This window comes from Cavia porcellus, unplaced genomic scaffold (assembly GCF_034190915.1).
Source record: "Cavia porcellus strain 051 isolate PalLab524CR breed Dunkin Hartley unplaced genomic scaffold, mCavPor4.1 scaffold_7, whole genome shotgun sequence".
Classification (NCBI taxonomy): domain Eukaryota; kingdom Metazoa; phylum Chordata; class Mammalia; order Rodentia; family Caviidae; genus Cavia; species Cavia porcellus.
The window spans coordinates 46,418,426-46,443,865 of record NW_026947490.1 but is presented as its reverse complement, the minus strand read 5'-3'; the positions used below and the strand labels follow the sequence as shown (position 1 = coordinate 46,443,865).

At 35.0% G+C, this 25,440-nt stretch overlaps 1 protein-coding gene across 3 annotated transcripts in view; it reads right to left on the bottom strand.

Annotated features, from left to right (window-relative positions):
* The window catches only part of LOC101788766 (uncharacterized), a 67,418-nt gene extending 59,583 nt beyond the window's left edge, over window positions 1–7,835 (bottom strand). For all 3 annotated transcript variants that reach the window (XM_063253476.1, XM_063253478.1, XM_063253477.1), the window contains exons 1-2: window positions 7,596–7,835; window positions 3,635–3,918 (exon numbers count right to left, since the gene is read on the bottom strand). In XM_063253476.1, the coding sequence (XP_063109546.1) occupies window positions 3,635–3,902 (268 nt within the window). In that variant the 5' untranslated portion in view covers window positions 3,903–3,918; window positions 7,596–7,835. The remainder of the gene's footprint in view (window positions 1–3,634; window positions 3,919–7,595) is intronic.
* Window positions 7,836–25,440: the final 17,605 nt, after the last annotated feature.

Below are 25,440 nucleotides of genomic sequence, written 5' to 3'. Positions count from 1 at the left end.
CTCTTATCTACAAAAAAGTTGAAGAATGTCTGCTTTCACGTTTTGCATATTTTGCTCGTTAGTTTTTGTTCTGCCAGTAAGGATGGTACTGTTCTAAAATTATATTCTTCAAAAAGACAATGCACTTTTGATTACCCTATTTCTGTTATTGAAAATTCATTTCTTGATTTAATGCCAACACTCCTCAAACTCTTCAATGAAATTGAAGGGAAACAATTCTCCCTAAGTCATTCCTGGAAGCAAACATTACTCTAATACCAAAACCTGAGAAAGACCCAAACAAAAAGAGAACTACAGGCCAATCTCCCTCATGAACATGGAAGCAAAATACTCAATAAAATGCTGGCAAGCATAATGCAGCAAATCATCAAGAAGATTATACACCATGAGTTCCAGCACAACAGCACCAGCTGGGGAGAGTTTAAGATTCATCACTCCCAGTGGTTAAGAACCCGCCCAGCTTCCAGCCACACTAGCCTGGGCTCTGCAGGATTATGGCCTGACTGGGCCATGCCCAATGACATTCTTTCAATGCGGGGAACTGGGCTGCCAGAGGTGAGTTCCAGCACACCAGCATGGGCCCTGGGATAGTTTAATATCATCACTCCCAGTGGTTAAGTGTTTGCCCAGCTTCCAGCCACACTAGACTTGGTACTGCAGGTTTTGTGGGCACCCAGTGACCTTCTTTCAATCCAGCGAACAGGGGCTGTGCGAGCTGAGTTCCAGCACACCATCCTGGGCAGGGGAGAGGTTAAGATCCTTGCTCCCAGCAGTTAAGGATCTGCCTAGCTTCCAGACACACTAGACTAAGCTTGGGAGGTTTTGCAGGACTGACTAGACCACTCCCTTCTTCAATCAGGGGATCTGAGGGCAATGGAAGTGAGTTACATCACATTGGTGCTTGCTCGGGGAAAGCTTTGGACCATCACCCACAGTGGTTAAGAGCTTGCCCAGCTTCCTGGAAAACTGCAGATGGCACAGGAGGTCCTGTGGGCCTGACTGGACCATACTCAGCAACCTCCATTCAGTCCTAGGAGCTGAGGGCACAGGAGGGGATTTCCAACATGCCCGGAGGAAGCTGTGGAACATCACTTGAAACATGAAAATATAGGAAAATGACAAGATGAAAGACAAAAATGCAATCTCAAATCTCCAGCCCATCACAAGAAAGTCTAGAATCCAAGTACATAGAAGAAAATGTATTCCATACATCTGAAGATTATACACCATGACCCAGTGGATCAGGAATGCAGGAATGGTTCAACATATACAAATCAATAAGTGTAATACACCATATCAACAGAGCCAAGAATAAGAACACATGATCATTTATATAGATGCATAAAAAGCTTTTGATAAGGTCCAACACTTATTCAGGATAAAAACCTTACAGAAAATTGGAATAGATGGTCTTTACCTCAATATGATAAAAGCTGTTTATGACAATCCAACAGCCAGCATTATATTAAAGGGCCCCAAACTGAAAGCCTTTGCTCTAAAATTAGGAAAAAGACAAGGATATCTATTGTCACATTCCTATTTAATATAGTGCTGGAAATACTAGCCAGAGAAATTGGACAAGAGAGAGTAATAAGAGGGGTAAGGATAGGAGAAAGAAGAAGTTAAATTATCATTATTTGCAAATGATGTGATACTCTACATCAAACCACCAAAACTCCATTGAAAGGCTCCTAGGTATAATAAATAAATTCAGTAATATAGCTGGATATAAAGTCAATACTCAAAAGTCAACAGCATTCCTATACACTAACAACAAACCACTGAGAGAGAAATAAGAGAAGCCACACCCTTCACACTAGCATCCAAAAAAAATAAAATACTTAGGAATTAATGTAACGGAAGAAGCAAAAAACCCACTCAGAGAAAACTATGCTACCATGAAGAAAGAAATCGAAGAGGACCTTGGAAAATGGAAGGACATCCCTTGTTCATGGATAGGAAGAACAAACATTGTGAAAACGGCCATTCTCCCAAAATTGTTACACAGATTTAATGCAATCCCAATCAAAATACCATTAGCACACTTAGAGATCTAGAGAAATCACCCCTAAAATTCATCTGGAACCAGAACAGACCTAGAATAGCAAAGATAATTCTAAGCAACAACGGCAAGGCTGGAAGCATCCCATCAAATCCCTGACTTGAAGTTATACTCCAAAGCTACTGTAATAAAATCAGAATAGTCCTGCAGAAAAACAATGGCTTCAAGAGGAATAATTTTTACTTAGTAGTAGTCCAACATCCTGTCTGGATGACAAAGCCAAAATGCTTTAAAAATAGAAAATTTTGATTGGTGATTTGACACCACATTCCTGTCATAAAATACAGCCAGCTGTGAAATACACAGAAAGCTATGTATAATCTTTGTTTTTTTCACTAAAATGAAAATGATATTTATGGATGTTGAAGTATTATGGATTTTGCTTGAGGCATAGCGATCTTGATCCCAATGGCATTTCTCATAGTATAAGATTTAGAACATGTGAATGAAGTCACATGTGCAAAATTCAGATTCTAAATATAAAAATATGTCTAGTCCCACATGTGTAAAAGAGATGCTTTGAACTTGTCCTTTGTGAAACCAAAGTTTGGATCACAAATTTAGAACTATATAAAATGACATTTCAACAGAAAAACATCAAAATCTATTCTTTGATCCTAAAAGCTTCATCAATTTAGAAAGGGAATCATACACACACACACACACACACACACACACACACACACACACACACAAATAGGGTTTGGAAGTAATATTCAACAAGAAAATGAAAGGCAAAAGTGAAAATTCTGTAGGCCAAAATTCAGTGAAACAAAAGCACATTTGATAGCTGTGCTTTGTCCAAGAAACAGGTTCTGGTGAAAGACAGACTGAAAAAAACCCATGAAATATTTATATGGTGGAGAGTTGAAGGGCACAGACTAGGAAATTTTCCCAATATATTTGTCCTAAAGCACAAAAAAGCAAGATTAAATACAATGCTCACATGGAGGAGAATGCAGAATTCATAACTGCAAAAGAAGACAGCAAATTCAAGCCCAAGCATACAATTTTACCATACGCCTAAAGATTGTAGCCAAGTAGACAACAAATGATTAAAATTGATTTCAAACATCTACCCACATGTTTTTAATTAATTTTGTATAAATGACAAATGAATGAAAAGGAAATTACTATGCCAAATCTGACTAAGGAAAAGCCAGTTACTTCTTTTAATGCAACTTTAGAGATAGAAAGATTAAAGATAGGGGAAAATACTATTATCCTAAAAGACAGGAGATATTAAAACATCTAAATATATAAACTGCATTCATTAGAAAATTATTGATGTCAAATTTTATTTTGCTATTTTTCAAGTTTTCCAATTCAGCAGAATGATCGAATTTTGTCAAGAATTCATTGTGCTTTCTTTCATCACTTTGGTGGCCTCCCTGCAAATCCTCTTCTTCCAGTTTCTTAGAACATGTTATAGTCAAGGTATTCTCTAGGTTTTCAAGTTGTTGGCACTAGAGTTACCACTACTGCTATAGATATTGCGTGACATGCTGGGGAAATGATGACCGTGACAAAGGTGGGGTTCTTGACAAGACTGGAGAAAGGATACCCTATTACCTTTTGGCTTCTCTTTCCTGAGAAGTTTGGCAGTGTTTTCTAGAGGTGGTATCATTTCGAAGAGTGCTATCAATTTTTCCAGGATCTCATCCTGTTTGAAGTTTTCTGCCATCAGGTCAGCAAATTTAATTTTGTCACATTCTTCATACTTGCTTCCCTTCAAATTTAAGTCTTCTGCCAGTAAAGACTTGATCATTCTAAAATGATAGTCACTAAGAGGATGCAAGCCATGCTGTAAAATAATATTCTTGAATGTATCTTCCTCCATGGAAAGACAGTTAAATCTACAAGAGAAAATTAGCAAATGTGTTTGCATTATGCATGTGTAGAGTAAACTTGACAGATGAGGTTAGTCTCTGTTTTTTATTCATAACACAGTGAGGTCCGTAAGACACAAGTTCGTGTGCAACTGAAAGGGACATAATTATCAGATGTTTCGGTATAGACAATGAATGCAGAGGAACACCTTGAAGAAATCCTAAATATATCCTTCACATTTACCCTGAACTTTGTCTGGGATGGATTTTTGGGAGGAATGTCTGGAGATAGGGGCATATTACAGTTCTTAGTGGATTGGCTATGCAGTTTCCCATTCTCTGGCTGCACTTTGTATTCTATAGCGGCTGGAGTTTTGCCCTGGTGTATGTATTTTGTAACTATTTCTTCCCCAAAGCATCCCACTTGTCCATATGACTGTTCATTATTGAAGTCCCATTAACATTGTACCTTCTGTGGTATTCGATGCCATCCTCTTTACCCCTGTCAGTGTCACTGTTGAGTGTCTACATGATGTCCAGAGCAGGATCAAAGAATTTATTGCTTAGAACTACTTTAACTGTTACTGGAACTTTTTCTTTATATACAGAAAATTTTTTGCTAATTAGCCATCCTTTTTCCTTAGTGAAATCCTTCAAATAGATCCCCATTTTGCATAAAACAAAAACAATAAAAAATCCCTATTTTGTACATAAAACATTGTAGCACTTCTACTTACATTACTTGCATCTTTTGCTAGTAAACATTTGTCTGCCAGTAAGAACTTTATCATTCCACACTATATTATTTAGAATCATACAACACATTTTTGTTTATTGTAATTTCTGTCATTGGCAATTCACTTTTCTTTCCCTGAAAAATCATTCTGACGTTTCTTGCTCTTATGACCCCATGTAACATGTAGGACTCAATTCTGGTTATACCTTCTGCAGGATTTCAGAGTTCCCAAATGGCCTGTGTGCCAGTCTATTTCACACCTGTTCTTTTTCTTTAGGACACTCAGTACAAGGTATGAATTCATAGTTTTGGATAATTGCACAATTCTATTTAGTTTAAGAATAACCTATTTATATATCTTTTGACTAATTGAAATGTTGAAATTTGGGGGGCTGTTAATTGCCTCATTTTTATGCAAACATGCAAATCCTTAGATTGAAATTTTCACTATATCATTTGTTAATTCATAGGAAAACACATTTCAGGGTGGTGAAATTGCAGAGTATCCAAGTTAAAACAACTGTTCTATAAGCCCTCATAAATAAGGAGTGTATCACCTCCAGACATTTAGGTATCATACTGAAACTGATTTTCAGCAGAAAACAGATGGCTACAAGAGGATTAATTTTATGTAATACTGGTCCAACATCCTCTACGGATGTCAAAACCAAAATGTTTTAAAAATAGTAAAGTTTGGTTGGTGAATTTGAGAACACAGTGCAGCTATGCAATAATCAGATGTGATTTATACAGAAGGGTACACCAAGTCTCTGTTTATTTCCCTAAAATCAGAACAATGGTTTTGGATGTTGAAGCATTATGGATTTTGATTGATGCATAATGATCCAGATCCCACTTGATTTTGAAGTAGTACAGTATTTAGAACATGTGAATTAAATCACCTTCTGTAATGTCTGGTTTCCACATTTCTTAATGTAGTCATTCTATACCTGTGGAAGTTTTGCTTTCAACTTTTGTTATTTTAAAAACAATCCTCAAACAATGCTTTATAATTGTGTAAAAGTAATATTTTACATGAAACACTAAAATTTCTCATCTCAAACTAAAGGCCTCATTAATTCGACTAGGAAAAGATATACATAACAATAACTATTTTAATAAATATTGAACAAAAGAATTAATAGCAAAGATGAAAACCCTGCAGATCAAAATTAAGTAAAATGAAACCATACTTGACTTGAGGTGCTTATGCTTTAAAGTTTTTTTTTAACATAAGGCTACAGACATTATTATTATTATTATTATTATTATTATTATTATTATTATTATATTATTATTTTGTCTGTGTGGTGCTGGGGATCAAACCCAGGGCCTTAGGTACGCAAGGCCTGAATTCTACCACTGATCCATATTCCCAGCCCTGGGGTGCTTATGTTTTAAAAATACACTCTGATAAAAGGGAATAAAATTAGGAAATATCAATATGGTAGAGGACAGATAGAAAAATAATAGAGTGCTTTCCTAATTTTTTGTCTCAAAGTACAAAATACAGGTGTAATTTTAAAAAAGAGAGAAAAAGAATATAGAATTGTCATCACTTCAGGGAAAGACTGAAAAACAAGTCAAAGGAAGTTATTATAGCATATATTTAGAAGATATAGCCAAGGATATAATAAATCATCAAATTTGATTAAAGATATTTACCTATACATTTTTTATGAAATTTTATTTAAATGAGGAAATATGAAAAATGAATTACCCTTCCAAAGATAACTAAAAAAGTGTTTGTTATCTATACTAATATGAATTTAAAGGATAACATTAGTAAGATAAGGTAAAAATTTCTAAGAAGATATATTTGTCTTTATACATTATTCTAATAATAAGAATACTCAATTTGGTAGAATTTTATGTTCTTTTACAGCACTATAAATAATATTATGGATTATATTTTTTGTTTAAATATCTTCACACATGCAATACATATATAATATGTAATACATATATAATATGCCACATATATAGTATGTAGCATATGTGCATATGAGTGAATACACATGTATGAGTTTGAAATAACTACAAGAAAAAAGCTACCATTTTATGGTATGCATTGCAGTATCTTTGTCAGTTGCTAATTGAATAAGGTAAAAATCACTGTCAGGACTTAGAAAATGTGAACAATAAAATCAATAAATTTAACAGGACTTGTCATGTATGTCAAATTCTAAGATCAATACTTAAAATCTTACCTATATTCAAGTATACATGATGTCTTTTAACAGGCTCTAGAAAAGGACTTTTAAAAATATTAATAGTAGGTAATACAGATGTTTCTAATTGATGTTCCCAACTCTCAGTTACTTCCTGCCTCTCACTGGGAAAAGTTAATAAACTTTAAGAATTGTGGGACTTAACTCAATTTGACAGTAGTGATTCTTTTATTATTTGATGTAGAGGCAAGTTAAATAACAAAACAAATATCCTTAAGGAAATATTAAAACAGCAAGGACTTGTATAACTGTGAATCTGACAAATTTTCCACTGGGTTTGTCCATTTGTTCTCATGATCTCTAACATGTGACTACTAGTATATAATAAAACTTTATGTGCAGATGTGCATTTTACCTATTACTATTTCAAGGTGTTTTTCATGGCAATGTCATTCATGTATTTCTTATGAGATGACAATATTATGAATTTTCCATCAAGCAAACTAAAGACTTCTTCTAAATGTAAACTTTGCCAATTCATAGACATCATTTATTTCATCATCTGCAATTTTCAAAATTTATTGCTTAGTAATCATTTGTGAAGGATCAAAGATGCCTATTATTTCCCTAAGTGAAGGTTCAGAATCAAGTTATCACAGCTGATCTAAATGTAGCTGACCCTAATTCTACTTCTCTTATCCACAACCCAGAAGAACAAGCCATGATTTCCTTTTATTAACTTGTGGATTTCTAGGAGAAATTTGGGTATTAGCTACAAAAAATCTAACTGTGCTTACCTTCTTAGAAGTCTCTTCAGCAGACCTGGATCTTGAGATTTTTATCAATGCAGGATCTAATGGTTGTTATGCTTGAAGAGGAAGGCAAATCAGTAAAAATTTAGAAAACTACATAGTAAGGTGTTGTAATCTTCTTAAATGCTACAAAAGTAAAGTATTTTCTAAAGGTAGTAAAGATAAATGATACTGTTCAGAGTCATCCCAACAATCTCAGGAGTGCTGTGTGGCTCACACTGCAGAAGCCCAAGGACAGAGTGTGAGGCTCCTCCCATCCTTGTCCTTAACTTTCAATTTCCCCTAGCAGAGAAACTGTAAGTTTCCTTCTGTAATATCTCTGTTTTTTATGACAGAAGATGACAGTAGAACTCAGTTATACTTAATTATGTTTCATACAAATCTCAACAGATGAAACAAGTTCCAATATTACAATTTTTACATCCAGCATCCTGAGACACTGGTCATTGGGAGCATATGTGAAACTTGAGACCATCAAATTCAAATACTAAAATGAGGAGGCACTTTCCAGGTGCTTCTTCCTTTGGTCTTCCTCAGAGTGGCGGTGGCAGCATAATTTCCATTGTTAACGTTAATTATCAGAATGTGTTTTCTGTTGGAAATTCCTATTTGTTAAGTACTACATGACTCATTAATGCTGTTCATAATAGTGCACAATCATGGGGCTTGCCAGAGCATAAGTTCATTACAAATGTGTATTTCTATCAACTATACACAAGCAACTATGTATCTGTCTGTCCTGTTGACTATTACTAGATTGAATTATTTCAATGATTACTGAATCTCTTCTATTATTTATGGGAAAACATAGCATGGCAGGGTACATTTGAAAAATCTGGAAGAGTACTACACTGGTGGAGTCTGTGACCTCGTGTAACTTATGTTCTGCAGTTCTTTCCCTGTTAACAGTATATGTTTTCTGAAGTATATCAACTCTTATATGTTACCAATAGAACAAATTGATGGTTGTGAGGTGATAGCACATTAGCTGATCTGTAAGAAGTCTAATGCTATGCATGGAAACAAGATGTCAAAGAACAGGAAATGCAGAGAAAGAAACTGACCCATCAACCTGGAAGAAGGTGAAAACTTAATTAGAATAGTCCTATAAAGGTAAAGGCTAAATTCTGGATTAGAAACCACCTAAAAGTACATTAAATAAAAATCACAGAGATTCTGGAATGATGTCTCAAACACCAATTGGTGCTTATGGGGCTTTTCTTTGGAAGCAGAAGCCAAATTTATGTTGCTGCTTATGTGCAAATACTGAGCAGTTCTTAGAATAATGGACAGAAAGAGATGTTAGGGTAATCAGCAGGAGATCATAGAATCCCAATCAAGAGTTCAGTGAGTAAAGGTTGTATGGCTATACTGACAATGATTGAAGTCATTTTCATTGCCCTCAATGACTTAATGAGATTAAAGAATAGTTTCACTATGTTAATGCTATATACCTGAAAATGGAATTGAAATATGCAACACACACACACACACACACACACACACACACACACACACACACTTTTACCACTATAAACAATTAATGAGGCTTTATAATGCAGCTTGTGTAGATTTTAGTAGATGAAACAAATGACTGCATTAAAATGTACATCATTCCTGACTTTCAAGGCACAACTAAATAATTAGTAATGTGTCCCATCACACAGAAAGTTCAGAACAAAGCAAGAGGCAAACCACTGGTAGGTTGGTAGAAAGGCAAATATTTAGTCTGGGAAATTATGCACAGTTAGTTTTTAGTGGCAGTGAGGGGTGGAAGATCACAATGCTTAGAATGCATGCCTGTCTACCTTTGCACACAATGAGACAGAAGAGAAAAAGACATCATTCATCTCTTCTGTAAAGCATGACACAAGAATGAATGAAGTTCCTAATTCATTCCAGTGATGGTTATCTGACTTTCACTGTTGTAGACAAGGCAGAATTTCCTACTTAGTCTGTTTTGTGTTTCTATAGAAAAGTATCAGGACTCTGGAGTTCTGAGCCTAATGGCACCGTCTGTTCCAGAAGATGGGTGGCCTGGGGTTAGTGTCCCCACACCATCTCCCAAGCCCAGCTACTTTGGGATCCTTGCTTGGCCCCAGACAGGGAACTTTGTGGCTTCCTGTTGCACTGGACCAGCTCAGGGGATCTAGAGCTAGCCTGCCCCAACCCAGTGACCATCTCTCAATCCAGGAAACTGGGTGGCCAGAGTCCCAGGAGCTGAGGGCATAGAAGATGATTTCCAACACGCCTTGGGGAAGCCTTGGAATAACACTTGAAACACAGAAATATAGGCAAATGACAAAAGAAAAGACCAACTTACAATCTCAAACCTCCAGCCCATCCCAAGAAAGCCTAGGAGCTGTGTGCATAGAAGAAAATATATCTGTACACCTGAAATATCACACATAATAGGAACTGAAATGAAGAAGCAACTCCAGGAAGCTTTAAAGAAATTCAAACTAGAAATAATCTCCCAAGTAAAAGAAGAAATGGTAAAAGAAATGAAAGAGATTCTGAACATATCTAAAGAAGATACAGTTAAAAATTGGAGGAACTAAACAAAAAGGAAGAATCCCTGGATGAACAATATAAGAAACAAACAGAATACATAAAGCAGATGCACAGAGATATACAGGAAATCAAAAAGTCCATTGAAAGTTGTAAAAACAGCCACAATGAAAGTGAAGATAAAATTTCAGACCCTGAAGACAAGATTGCAGGTAGTGAACAGGAAAGGAAAGATCTTTTAAAAATAACAAGAAATCAGGAAATAACAATTCAACAACTGCAAGATGATGCAAAGAAAAAGAACATAAGATTGATAGGGATTAGTGAAAAAGAAGGGGACAACATAAAGGATGTCAAGAGGATATTTAGAGAAATAATAGCTGAAAATTTCCCAAACATAAGATCAGAAACTGACAACAGGATCAGTGAAGCGTATAGAACTCCCAATAGTCATAACCAAAATAAAACTACACCCAGACATATAATAATCACCATCCCAGAAATCCAACACAAGAATAGATTATTAAAAGCTGTCAGAGAGAAAAGACAGATCACTTATAAAGGAAAACCTATCAGAATCACAGCAGACTTTTCAGCACAAAGAATAAAGTCAAGAAGAGCATGGAGTGAAGTATTCCAGATCCTAAAGCAAAATGATTTCCAACCTAGACTGATATACCCTGCAAAACTATCATGCAAAATTGATGGTGAAATATGATATTTCCATGACAAAGAACAGCTGAAGGACTTCATGAACACCAAACCAACCCTGCAATAAATATTGAAAGACAGTTTAGATACACAAAGGAAAAAACCACTAAGCAAAGCAAATAACTAAACAGAAGAGAAAGATAAAGATGCAACAGCAGAGAGATAACATGCCAACAATAAACCAGCATTTAACAGTAATAACCATTTATTTAAATGGTCTCAATGCACCAATCAAAAGAAACAGACTAGCAGAATTGATCAAGAAACAAAATCCAACCATATGCTGTTTACAGGAAAGCCATCTAACCCAGAAGGATACTCACAGACTGAAAGTCAAAGGATGGAAAACAATACTTCATGCAGCAGCAATCCAAAAAAAAAAAAAAAAAAAGGCAGGAGTAGCCATTCTGTTTGCAGACAACGTGAACTTTATACCAACAATGACCATAAAGGACAAAGAAGGTCACTACAAACTCGTAAGGGGAAAACTCCAAGAGGAAGAGATAACTATCTTAAATATATACGCACCAAACTCCAGAGCACCCAGTTATATAAAACAACTATTAACAGAAATGAAAACTCAAATTATCAGTAACACAATTGTAACAGGAGACCTTAATACACCATTGACACCAGGGGACAGATCAACCAGACAGAAAATGAGCAAAGAAATAACAGAACTGAATCACACCTGCGAACAAATGGGTTTGGTAGACATATACAGAATGTTTCACCCAACAACATCAGAATACACATTCTTCTCAGCAGTCCATGGATCATTCTCTAAAATAGACGATATATTAGCTCACAGAACATATTTAAACAAATGCAAAAGAGTTGAAATCATCCCTTGCATGTTATCAGATCATAGAGCTCTGAAATTAGAAATTAATGATAAAAGATACTGCAAAAATCCCGCAAACACACATGGAAACTGAATAACACACTCTTGAGTAATCAGTGGGTCACAGAAGAAATTAAAGAAGAAATTAAACAATACCTAAAAGAAAATGAAAATGCAGATACAACTTACCGGAATTTGTGGGATGCAATGAAATCCGTCATGAGAGGAAAATTTATTGCACTGAGTTCCCACATCAGGAAAACAGAACGAATACAAATAAATAACTGGATGCTACACCTCAAACAGCTAGAAAAAGAAGAGCAAGTCAAGCCCAAAGCCAAAAGAAGAGAGGAAATTATAAAAATCAGAGCAGAAATCAATGCAATAGAGACTAAGAAAACAATCCAAAGAATCAACAAATCAAAGAGTTGACTCTTTGAAAGAATAAATAAAATCGATAAGCCCCTAGCCAACCTTATTTTTAAAAAGGGAAGAAAAAGGCCAAATTCATGCAATAAGAAATGAAAAAGGTGAAATCACTACAGACCCAATAGAAATACAGAAGATCATCAACACCTATTTCAAAAACCTCTACTCTCAAAAGTTTGATAACACAGAAGAAATAGACAGATTCTTAGAAACATATTAAGTACCAAAGCTAGATCAAAGGGATGTAAAACTGTTGAATAACCCAATCTCTGTTAATGAAATTGAACATGTAATTAAGTCCTTACCTACAAAGAAGAGCCCAGGCCCAGATGGATTCACTGCAGAATTCTACAAGAAATACAAAGAAGACCGAATGCCGACACTCCTAAAACTATTTAATGAAATTGAAAGGGAAGCAATCCTTCCTAAGTCATTCCTGGAAGCAAATATTACTCTAGTACCAAAACCTGAGAAAGACCCAACTAAAAAAGAGAACTATAGACTGATCTCCCTAATGAACACAGATGCAAAAATCCTCAATAAAATATTGGCAAATAGGATGCAGCAAATCATCAAGAAGATTATACACCATGATCAATTGGGATTCATCCCAGGCGTGAAGGGATGGTTCAACATACATAAATTAATAAATGTAATCCAACATATCAATAATGCCAAAAGTAAGAATCACATGATCATTTCTATAGATGCAGAAAAAGCCTTTGATAAGGTCCAACACTTATTCATGATAAGAACTTTACAGAAAATTGGAATAAATGGTCTTTACCTCAATATAATAAAGGCCATTTATGACAACCCAACAGCCAGCATCATACTAAATGGCCAAAAATTGAAAGCCTTTACTTTAAAATCGGGTACAAGACAAGGATGTCCTTTATCACCACTCCTATTTAATATAGTACTGGAAGTACTAGCCAGAGCAATTAGGCAAGAGAGAGAAGTAAAAGGGGTAAAGATAGGAAAAGAAGAAGTTAAATTATCATTGTTTGCAGATGACATGATACTCTACATAGAAGTCCCCCTAAACTCCATTGAAAGACACTTAGATACAATAAATAAATTCAGTAATGTGGCTGGATACAAAATCAATACTCAGAAATCAAGAGCATTCTTATACACGAACAACAAAATCACAGAGAGGGAAATAAGAGAAACTACACTCTTCACATTAGCAAGCAAAAAAATGTAATATTTAGGAATTACTCTTACAAAAGAAGTGAAAGACTTATACAGTGAAAATTATGATACACTGAAAAAGGAAATTGAAGATGATCTCAGAAAATGGAAAGACATCCCTTGCTCATGGATAGGAAGAACAAACATTGTGAAAATGGCCATTCTCCCAAAACTGTTATACAGATTCAATGCAATCCCAATAAAAATACCATCAACATACCTTATAGATCTAGGGAAATCACTCCCAAAGTTCATCAGGAACCAGAAGAGACCTAGAGTAGCAAAGGCAATTCTAAGCAGCAAAGACAAAGCAGGAGGCATCACAATCCCTGACTTGAATTTATACTACAAAGCAACAGTAGTAAAATCAACATGGTATTGGAATCAAAACAGAGCCAAAGATCAATGGAATAGATTAGAAGATACACCACAACTACAGACACACTCAACCACCTTTTCTTTGATAAAGGAGCCAAGCAGGTTCACTGGAAGAATGACAGTCTCTTTAATAAGTGGTGCTGGAAAAAAACTGGCTCTCCATTTGCCAAAAACTAAAGCTAGACCCATGTCTATCACCATGTACTAAATCAAAATCTAAATGGGTCAAAGATCTGAATATTAAAACAGAAACACTAAATCTGTTGGAAGACAAATTGGGTAGAAACCTTGGAGACATAGGAGTAGGTAGAGAATTCATGAACAGGACTCAAACTGCACAGGAAATACTTCCCAGAATCAATAACTGGGACCACTTCTTATTAAAAAGTTTCTGCATGTCAAAAGAAATCTCCAGCATAGTGAAAAGAAAACCTACAAACTGGGAAAAGATTTTAGTGAACTCTCTCTCAGACAAGGGACTCTTGTCTAAAACATATAAAGAATTAAAGATACTCAGACCCCCAAAATTCAAAGATCCAATCCAAAAATGGGCATCTGAGATGAATACACACTTCTCAGATGAAGAAATGCAAATGGCAAATAAATACATGAAAAAATGTTCATCATCATTGGTCATTAGAGAAATGCAAATTAAAACCACACTGAGATTGCATCTCACTGCTGAAAGAATGGCCAGGATCAAGAAAACCAACAACAATAAATGCTGGAGATGCTGTGGGGAAAAAGGAACTCTCCTGCACTGTTGATGGGAGTGTAGACTGGTGCAGCCTTTGTGGAGGTCAGTCTGGAGATTTCTCAAAAAGCTGGGATTGGAAGTCCCATTTACTCCAGCTATTCCACTTCTAGGCCTATTCCCAGAAGAACTGAAAGCATCATACCACAGTGCTATATGTGCCCCTATGTTTATAGCAGCACAATTTGTAATTGCCAGATCTTGGAAACAACCCAAGTGTCCATCAACTGAGGAATGGATAAAAAGGTTGTGGTATTTCTATACAATGGGTTATTATTCAGCTATAAAGAAGGATCACCTTGAGATATTTATCAATAAATGGGTGCAGCTTGAGACCATACTCATAAATGAAATAAAGCAATCTCGCATGTGTGAATACCTGTCGCGAGTGTCTAGTGCACTCGGGACCCAGGGAAGAGGCACACACACGAAATCAGGAAACAGGGGATGCAGAGCAGAGAAAACAGCAATTGCAGCTACATGCTGTGCTTTATTTTTAGGCTCTTATATAGTGAACCGGATCAACTCACAGTGCACTGAGGATTATCTTGAAATAGCATTCTTTGTGACAAGTTTGTGACAAACTACAATGTTTATCTAAACTATCTAAGTTAAGCAAACAAGAAAAACCAGTTCTTCTTGCCCCAATAACCCAGGAGGAACTCCATTAGCCCAAGAATGTTTTTAATTATGTTTGTTCTTACTAGCCACCTGAAGGTCGGCCACTTCCTTCTAGCTCTGTAAACACAGCCTAGTCACACATCATGAGAAAAGAGGGGAGAACATTTTCTCCTCTTGAGTCAGGCTTTCCTACCCAGTCTCTGTTCCCATGCCGGGGCTGATGTTATCACAGACTGTGAGGGGGCCAGACTCCTTAGGTGACACCACAGTTCTTCCTTTTTTTGTATTTAAAAACAATTTCCATAAGGTCAAATTATTTGTGGCATTTCGTCTTATGCAACAACAATATACAAGGACTATAGTGATAAGGGTTAAGATTAGGCTAAGTCTCATGCCACTTAAAGTATGAGTTATGCTTTGCCAAATTCCTTTTGGATCCAGTCTTTCTAAAGACTGAGCAAGCAATTGAGCAAATTGAGCCAGGGATTCATCATCATTATGCTTTGTAAAATCTTTGTCAATTTGATTATGTAAAGACTCTATTTCCTCCTGGGCAGAAATATTCCCATATAGATACATTTTAATTGTTTCCCTTTCATGTTTTGTCTGATTATATAGTCGCTGTGTTATACAAAAGGTAGTTGAATTCCAATCACATTTTAGAAACACTTGATGCTGAAGAGCCAATATTTTTCTTCCCACCCATTTAACTGTTTGTTTAAGAAGGTCTATTTGCTGCTGCAGTTTAGAATTTATTTGCCATTGGGTTAACCGAAGTTCATGAGAATTCTCATGCCATTGTTCCACAATATGTTTTTTTTTTTTTGTTGTTGTTGTTGTTGTTTTTTTTTTTTTTTAAGAGGTTTGTAAAGCTATTCCTGATACTGCTGCTAAAAGTGCCACAGTTATCAGGCTCAATAATACAGTGACCACTATTCCAATAAATCTTTTTTTACGTTTTAACAGATGTTGAAAAAATTTAGTAGTAACAGAGATTACTGGGTCTTGAGACCATGGTCGAGTCAGATTTATAGGTAACCAAATATGAGTTTTTTGTTGTAAAAGCATAACTGTATAAGGCTTAGTGAAATTTAATGTGCTATTTAAACAGGTAAACAATTGACAATTTAAACAAGTACAAGAAAAATGTGTAAAATTAAAAGTTCCCACTAAAAAGACATAAGGCAGAGGTGCACAAACAGTAATATTATATATCATAAACTTAGTAAAATTATAAGTAGTAGATACAGATTGACTAGTTCCTGAATGGGAAACATTGTACGAGGTTACAGGTTGCATAGCGGCTGGAATCTTCCAAATGTGATTTTGGAGATTATGAGGGTACTCTTCGGCTGCAACAGCAGGATTGGCGATTCCACCGTCTCCCCACCACAGGAGATGTGTCTTTTGAGGGAAGTCGGGAGCTCCATTAGTTATGTTCTTCGGATCTGGAAGACTATATATGACAGAGAGATTACATCTTGTCTCATTCCATTCAGCACATCCATTAACAAATTTCCCAAATGGTCTCTAAATAATATATCCATCAATATTTTTAGCAAACTTCCCTATACATTGTTGTCAAATTATGGGATTATAAGAAATATTGTTATAAGTGAAATCAGGGCATACAGGATATGTGTTTTTGTCAGGCGCTGTTAAATTTTTCCAGGTAACATTAAAAGTTTGAGCAGCCAAGGCTTGAAGCCTTGTCCTTTTGTCGCCTGCTTTTATTCCCTGTTGAATCCAATATTGCCATCCCAGAGGGATGCAAGGCGGTTCTCCAATACAAATGGGCCGTTGATTGCCATAATAAGTAAAATTGAACAATGTTCCATCATCCTGATTATGGGGGGTTAAATCAGCCCACGGTGCTGACAAAATTTTCCTTGGTGTTGTATATAGTGATATATCAATAGTTCCCCATACTACAGGTTCCAGTAAAGGGGAATTTGGAATATAAGCCCAATAAGAATATTGGGGTACCTCAGTCCCCGATGCAATGGTGAGAAAGGCACATAAAGCTAAAAACAAATTTTCAGGGTTTAAAGGCTTCCCTGCTTGAAGGACAAGCCGTTGCCCTTCTTGGGTCAATTTTTATTTGCCCCCATGTAGGGAGAGGGTTTAAATTTGGCCGTTGTGAGTGGCGGCTCCGAGACCCCAAATACAGCCTGGCCATAGCGGCGACAGGAACACCATCTTTATCTTCCTGTTGATTCTGTGCTCATCTCTGGGGATACGGTTCTTCTGCTGGGCGTCTCACTGCCAAGCGGATGGGACCTCGAGGCACGGATCTTGATCCATCGTCCGGGGACCCATTGTTGAATTTCATGTTCTGTGGAGATATAACTATAACCTTCCCCCTTATAAAGCAATGTACCCTTCTCCCATTCTGCTTCTGGGGCTGTTTTAATCCAAATAGGCTCATTAATCATATATGGTTGTCACTGCTGTTCGAAATGTCTTTCAGCCCTTGTTAATATTTCACCTTGTGGTAAATTGAGAAAATTTAAAATAAACAGTACCTGATGTAATGATGTTCTTGGACTGTTCTGTAAACTTAACAATATTGGTATCTGAATATCCTCTTGATTCCTCCTTTTTAATTTTTTAATTTGTAGCTTAAGAGTGCCATGTGCTCTTTCAACAATGGCTTGACCTTGTGGATTATATTCAATCCCTGTAACATGAATGATATCATGAAGGGCACAAAATTGTTTAAAAGTTTTACTAGTATAGGCAGGCCCATTATCTGTTTTAATTTTAGATGGAATCCCCATGATTGTAAAAGTTTCCAATAAATGGATAATAACATTTTTAGTGGACTCACCCTGTCGAGCAGTGGCCCATATAAATGAGGAATAAGTATCAATAGTTACATGTACGTAAGAAAACCTGCCAAAAGAGGGCACATGTGTAACATCCATTTGCCGTAACTCATTGGGTTGAGTTCCTCTGGGATTAACACCTGAGGGGGTGATTTTTAAATGTAAGGGCCTACAAATAGGGCAGGTCTTTATAATTTGTTTAGCTTTTGCAAAGGGTATCTTATATTTAAAATGTAAATGTCCGGCATTAGCATGATTAAATTGATGTTCTTCTGTGGGTGTGGCAAACATAACTAAAGAATCTACTGCTCTATTACCTGATACTAATGGCCCAGGTAACTGAGAATGAGAACGTAAATGAGTAATGAAATAAGAATAGTTTCTTTTTTGAATATGTGTTTGTAAATTTTGAAATAGAAATAGCAAATTAGGCTTGTTGGAATACAACACTGCTGAATAAATATTTGCCACTACACCAACAGAATAAGCTGAATCAGCTATAATATTAATGGGTTGATCAGGAAAATCCAAAAACACTTGCAATATAGCAAAAAGTTCATTTTGTTGCACAGAATTAAAATTTGTCTGATGTACCCAATAAGATTTCTGAGTCCAATAAGCACTTTTCTTTTTTGATCCATCTGTAAAGATTGTTAAAGCATGAGGGATTGGCTGTATAGATAATAGAGTATTGACCACAAATTGTTGATGTTTAAAGAAATCCCACAATTTACTTTTGGGAAAATGATATGAAAAAGTGCCCATATAATCTGCCAATGCAATCTGTAAAGTCTCAGTTATCGAAATCAAATATTCCCATTGTTCCTTAGTTAAAGGGATGATAATATTATCTAAATCTTGTCCTATCAAAGTTATGGAGCGAGCTCTATCATTCATGATTAAAGAGGCAATGATATCTACATAAGGCGTAACATTTTTATGTTGTTTAGTTCTAGCAAAAACCCATTCAACTGGCATAGCATTCTGACCCAAAACTGCAGAGGGATATTGAAAAGTATTAATAATATATAAAGTTAGAGGTATTTGAGGATCAATCCTAATTAAAAAGGCATCCTTAATTCGTTGATCTACAAATTGTAATTCTTGCTCTGCTTTTGCTGTTAATGTACGAGGGCTAGATGGGTCTGAAGAGCCCTGTAAAGTAGCAAACAAATGCTGTAATGCATGAGTAGGAATACCTAGTGTGGGACGGAGCCAATTAATGTCCCCTAGTAAACGTTGAAAATCATTTAAAGTACATAATTTATCTCTTTGAATGGTCAGGGTAAAGGGCCAAACTCACACGCAAATCTCTCTGTACACAACCAGGTTACTTTTGTTATTTTAGTTTTTTTTTTTTTTTTTTTTTTTGGCTCTTTAGCGGAGAACAGAGGCACCTAGCAGTCATTAACAGCCTTTGTTAGCTTGTTTTAGCACAGCTTTTGTAGTTTGTAGAGGGCAACAATGGTTAACATATCAATTAGGTGAGATTTTTGTAATTCTTTACAGAGGAGAGTGTTGTTCAACATATCAATTAGGTCACTTAACATATCAGTTAGGGAAAAAGGGTAAAACAAACACATTTAGTAAGCCACTTTACAGGTTTGCTATAATACACATATAATGAAGCTCTTTTCTTAGAGTACAACTCATTAGCATCTGTTTATAACCTTGCATGTGTCTTTAAAATCAGGCTGGTTTCACATGCCCAGTCTGGCCACAGCCAAAACAAATACCGAATAGTTTCCCTAATGTAAGTAATGATTCAAATATATAAAAATATGTGGTAATCATGAATCCCCATTATGTGGCCTTGAAGCCTTATAAAGTTTTCACCTATTAATTGGAAAGGCTTTATTCTGGGCTTCTTGATATGGAAATATTTGAAGCTAAAGTATATGAAGTTTTATTCAAATATTTCAAGGGAAAAGACAGACACTATGGTAACTACTATTAAGTCGGGTTATTTGGTGGTGAAGCACTAGGTTGCTGAAACAGTCATGCTTTGACCTGTATTATATTGTTTTGTGCTGTTTTATCTCAATCTCTCCCTTATTCTTTAAAAAAATTACTTAGTTATTTCTTATGTTTGTTTTAATTAAGGGGAAAAAGTAAAAAAAAATTAGCAGGATATATAATAGTAACTTTTTTTGATTTCCTATTAACTTGTTTTGAAGTCCTATAATGCTCCCACGATCTTGTTTTGACTGATTAGACTCTGTTCCATTCTGTATGATAGTATCAAGTTTGAGGGTATAGGCAACTACTTTGAAGGCAATAAGATTCACTAAGATGCCTATTCCGGTTTGACTATTGTCTCCTTTGGAAATCCTGTAATGTTTACAATGCTTAAGTTTTATTGGTCTTGTTCTCTACTGTTTTTTTCAACTTTATAATATCTAATGAGATAGACATTCTTTTTAAGGAAACAAGAGACATTGTTGATAACCATTGTTGATAACCGTGTATTCTGTTTTACATCATGTGCTATGTGTATCCTTGGTTTTGACTGACAGCTTTGTTTTGCCATATTTGATTTTAGTCTCTCCCCACCAAAAAGTTATAAGAACTAAGGAGTAATAAAACCCAAAATGTGTAAATTTTGTTGTAAAAAAGAGAGGGAAAAAAAGAGCTCTAAAGGATACAACAGCAAGTGTGTTTAGGGGTGTTAAATAGTTGACCATATTAATGTTTTTGGTTGGATTGTTGAACACAACTGTGTGCAGTCTCACTGTTTGAATGTCCACATTGTTTTCTTTGATACTGTGATTTGAGCAACTATTTCTTAGATGATAATATGTAATCTATTAACTGGTGATTTCTTACTGTTTATTTTTTTTTTTTTTGTAGTTCTGTATTACTTGTACCCTTACACCACTTTGTTTTGTTTTGTGTTTTTCTCTTTTTCCTTTTAAATAAAATTAAAAAAAGGAACAAAATCCAACCATAGGCTGTGTACAAGAAACACATCTAACCAAAAAGGATACTCACAGAATGAAATTCAAAGGATGCAAAAAATTATTTCATGCAACAGGAATCCCTTCCCCTCCCCAAAAAAGTGGAATTAGCTATTCTGTTTGCAGACAATATGAACTTCAAACCAACAATAATGAGAAGAGATAAAGAAGATCATTACATACTGGTTAGGGGGAAACTTCAAGAAGAAGAGATATGTATCTTAAATATATATGCACCAAATTTGAGAGCACCCAGGTATATAAAACAAGTATTAACAGAAATGAAAAACTAATTATCAGTAACACAATTATAACAGGAGACCTTAACACATGATTGGTACCATGGGACAGATCAACCAGACAGAAAATCAGCAAAGAAATAACAGAACTGAATCACACCTGTGAACAAATGGACTTGATTGACTTATACAGAGTGTTCCATCCAACAACATCAGAATACACATTCTTCTCAGCAGTATATGGGTCATTCTCTAAAATAGAGCATAATTTGTGCACAATACATATTTAAATAAATGCAAAAGAGTTGAAATTACCTCTTGCATGTTATCAGATTATAGCACCATGAAGTTAGAAATTAATAATGAAAGATACTGCAAAATTCCCACAAACAGATGGATACTGAATAACGCATTCTTGTGTGATCAGTGGGTAACAGGGGAAATTAAAGAAGAAATTAAACAAAATCTGCAAGCAAACGAAAATACAAATACAACTTACCGGAATTTGTGGCATGCAATTAAACCTGTCTTCAGAGGAAAATTTATTGCACTGAGTTCCCATATCAGGAAAACAGTACGAATACAAATAAACAACCTCATGTTACATCCCAAACATCTAGAAAAAGAAGAGCAAGCCAAGCCCAAAGCCAAAAAAAGAGAGGAAACTATAAAAATCAGAGCAGAAATTAATGCAAAAGAGACCAAGAAAATGATCCAAAGAATCAATATATCAATGAATTGGTTCTTAGAAACAATAAATAAAATTGATAAGCCCCCAGCCAAAATTACTAAAAAAGGTAAGAAAGTGCTCAAATTCATGCAATAAGGAATGAAAAAGGTGAAATCACTACAGCCTCTGTAGAAATATAGAATATCATCAACACCTATTTCAAAAACCTCTACTTTCATAGGTTTGATAACACAGAATAAATAGACACATTCCTAGAATTACATGAAGTATCAAAGCTAGGTCAAGAAGGTGTAAAACTGCCGAATAACCCAATTTGTATTAATGAAATTGAAATGTAATTAAGTCCTTACCTACAAACAAGAGCCCAGGCCCAGATGGATTCACTGTAGAATACTACAAGAAATACAAAAAGACAATGCTTACACTCCTCAAACTATTCAATGAAATTGAAAGGGAAGCAATCCTTCCTAAGTCATTTCTGGAAGCAAATATTACTCTAGTATCAAAATCTGAGAAAGACCCAACTAAAAAAGGAAAATTCAGACCAACCTCCCTAATGAACACAGATGCAAAATTCCTCAATAAAATATTGGCAAATAGGATGCAGCAAATCATCAAGAAGATTATACACCATGACCAAGTGAGATTTATCATGGGCATGCAGGGATGGTTCATCATATGTAAATCAAAAATGTAATCCACTATGTCAATAAAATCAAAAGTAAGAATCACATGATCATTTCTATAGCTGCAGAAAAAACGACTGAAGGTGATGAACAAGAAGTATTTGAACTGTATTTTCTTTTATGTTTCAAATTAAAGACTTGAGAATCTTTGGTCCAAGGGGAAAGACTCATGCCTACCCACATAAATGTCATCATATTTTCAAGTGTTTGAGATATCAGGTTGTGCGCGTCAGAAAGGAAACAAAATCAGATGTTATGGATATATAAGAAAGTTTAAAGTGAGTGAAGAAAATGATAGTAATTTGGTCATTCTCAATAGTAAATTACAGGTGGCTAATAACTTTTTCATATGGTGTAAAAACCTGATGTGTGACAGTTTAAATTTTCTAAAAAAATGAATGGAAGTATATAATACCTGTATTTGTACATATTTTAGAAATATTTCTATTAATGAAATATTTTAATTTCACCAGTTTTATTGTATTTTACAATACGTATTATATGTGAAAATAAAATATCAATAGCATGTTACTTTTTTAACATGTATTGATTATTTGTAATAGACTTCAACATTTCACAATTAACTTTTCATTTCCAAAATGTAAAAAAATAAGAACAGCAATATGTTTCTATATACACTACAATGGATGTGCAACTAAAACTCTACAACAAATGTATTCCTTGTTTAATTAAGGCATAACCATCTTTACACATGAGAATTACATGTTCCATACATAAATATCACTTACAGTGATAGCATATGTGTTTTCTTCTCCTGCCCTTTTTTGTCAACATCACTGACATCTCAGTGGTCTTGTTGTTTTGTTAAGAAATCCTTGTAGTATACAATGTGTACTTAACAGCAAAATAAAATATTGATAAAATAAAATGCTAAACTTTTAATATGCAATATATTTATACTAAGCATCATTTTCTACATCAACTGTGCATTTGCAAAATATAAAAAATAAAAACAGAAATAAATTCTATGCACTATAATTAAAATAAAATAAAACGACAAAAGGTTTTTACTTCAATGATGACACTTAACATAGTCTTCACACACGAAAACAATAAATGCCATATACAAATATCTCTCAGAGTTATACCATGTATATTATATTTTCCCATTATCTTTCTATAAGATATAATGGACACCTTGATAGTTTTGGGGTTTTTTGTTAGGAGGTTCTTGATGTTTCTCTGCTCTGTTCACTAGTCTACTCCAGAATTTTCTGTGAGTTCTTTGAACAGAGATATTTTTTCCTCTGTTGTAATGATATTTTATCAATTCCAGGCTTAATTTTCTATGCAAATCTCTCTATATTTTGCTCTCATTTTCTTTGTGCACTATGATAATGTTTATTCCTGACATATGTAGAATCAAGAAAACACAACCATTGCCAGCACTGTGTGTTTTGAATCATAGTTACCCGGCATCTAGTTTGCTTTTCATTTGGTATAAATGATCTCTACCTTCATTTGTGTTGAAGATTCACTACCAATCCTTTTAAACTTTTTGGTTTTTTTGAGACAAAGTCTATCTGGGTAGTCCAGCAAGACTTGGACTCACTTTTTAACAAAGACTGACTTTGAACTCACAGGATACTTCTGCCTCAGTCTCTCAAATATTGGGATAACAGACTTCACATTCCAAATCCAGAATTCACATTCTGAATTTTAAAAGCTGTCTAAACCTTAATTTTTAAAAAAATTAGTCTACATCTGGAGCACTGATTTGACTGAAGTACTTTGTTCTAATTTTTCATCTATGCTATCTCTGGCTGAGACAGTCCTTATAAGAATGTACAATAAGAATGTTTACTTCATGGATACTCATGTAACAGTCCTTCCTTAATCAAACCAAAGGAACCATTGGAATTTAGTAAACAGTAATATCAAGGGCTGAGTTTTTAGATAGCTGATTCAACAAATGTTTACTTAAATGTTTATTGAGTTTCTAACTTCCCATGTACCACATACTAAATTAGAAAGAATCATGAACAAAATCCTTATTCTCAAACAACCTCAATGGCAGCAGATACTGGTGACTTCTCACATAAAATGTATTTATTTTGTATTTTAAATTAAATCAATGAAAAAGAAAGATTTTTAAAAAGACAGTAGCAAAGTATAGACACTACAGTGCCAAGTAGACATGTGCTATGAAAAAATCCTAACAATGTAAGGTAATAGAGTGTTGGTGTTCCATGCTTCCTTACAGCTCACACATAGTGGAGCAGAGACCCAAACAGAGGGAGCTAGCAAGCTACGCAGATAGACTGGGTCAAGAGAGATCGATTCTTTGATAAAGAAAACACTAACTAATACAACATTATAATGGTCTCAAATCCTTGGAGCTTGATAGCTTTCAAAGCAGAGTCAATAATTTGCTTTGTTTTGTTTTCAGAACATACTCTGAAAAATGAGAAATCAGTTGTAGCAAAAAGAAAGACAGATTGATTCAGGCCTCCTTATTGTTTTTTACTGGCTTTGTGGCTTTCAGTAAGCCATTCCACTGAATTTAAAATGTAGTAATCAGGAGAATAAAGTGTAATAGTTGTGTGTCAGACACATCATGCACTACCCCTCCAACTGGAAGATAGGAATTATCATCCTCATTAATGGCTCCTCTCTTCTCTGTCTTCTAGGCTCCATGTGAAAGCAGTTTATTAGTGGTAAAGTGCTTGCCAGTAATAGGTTTTTATGTAAGGTAGAATAATATACTTCTCAAATTAATATGTACGCTGTTGAGGTTGTAAAGTCACCAAATGGATCTGGGATATATTTTCTCTGGGTGTTTAAAATGTTTTAAGTTAATCAGACATCACAGCAAAAAAGTAAAATTTAAGTTTATAGGATAAAAACAAAATTAAGGAGAAATAGCTAAGTCTGCATTTTCCCACACATTATGATAGTCATATTCTTGCTATGATTTGTCTTTGGAGCATGGCACAGAACTTACAGATTGAAAGGAGATATCT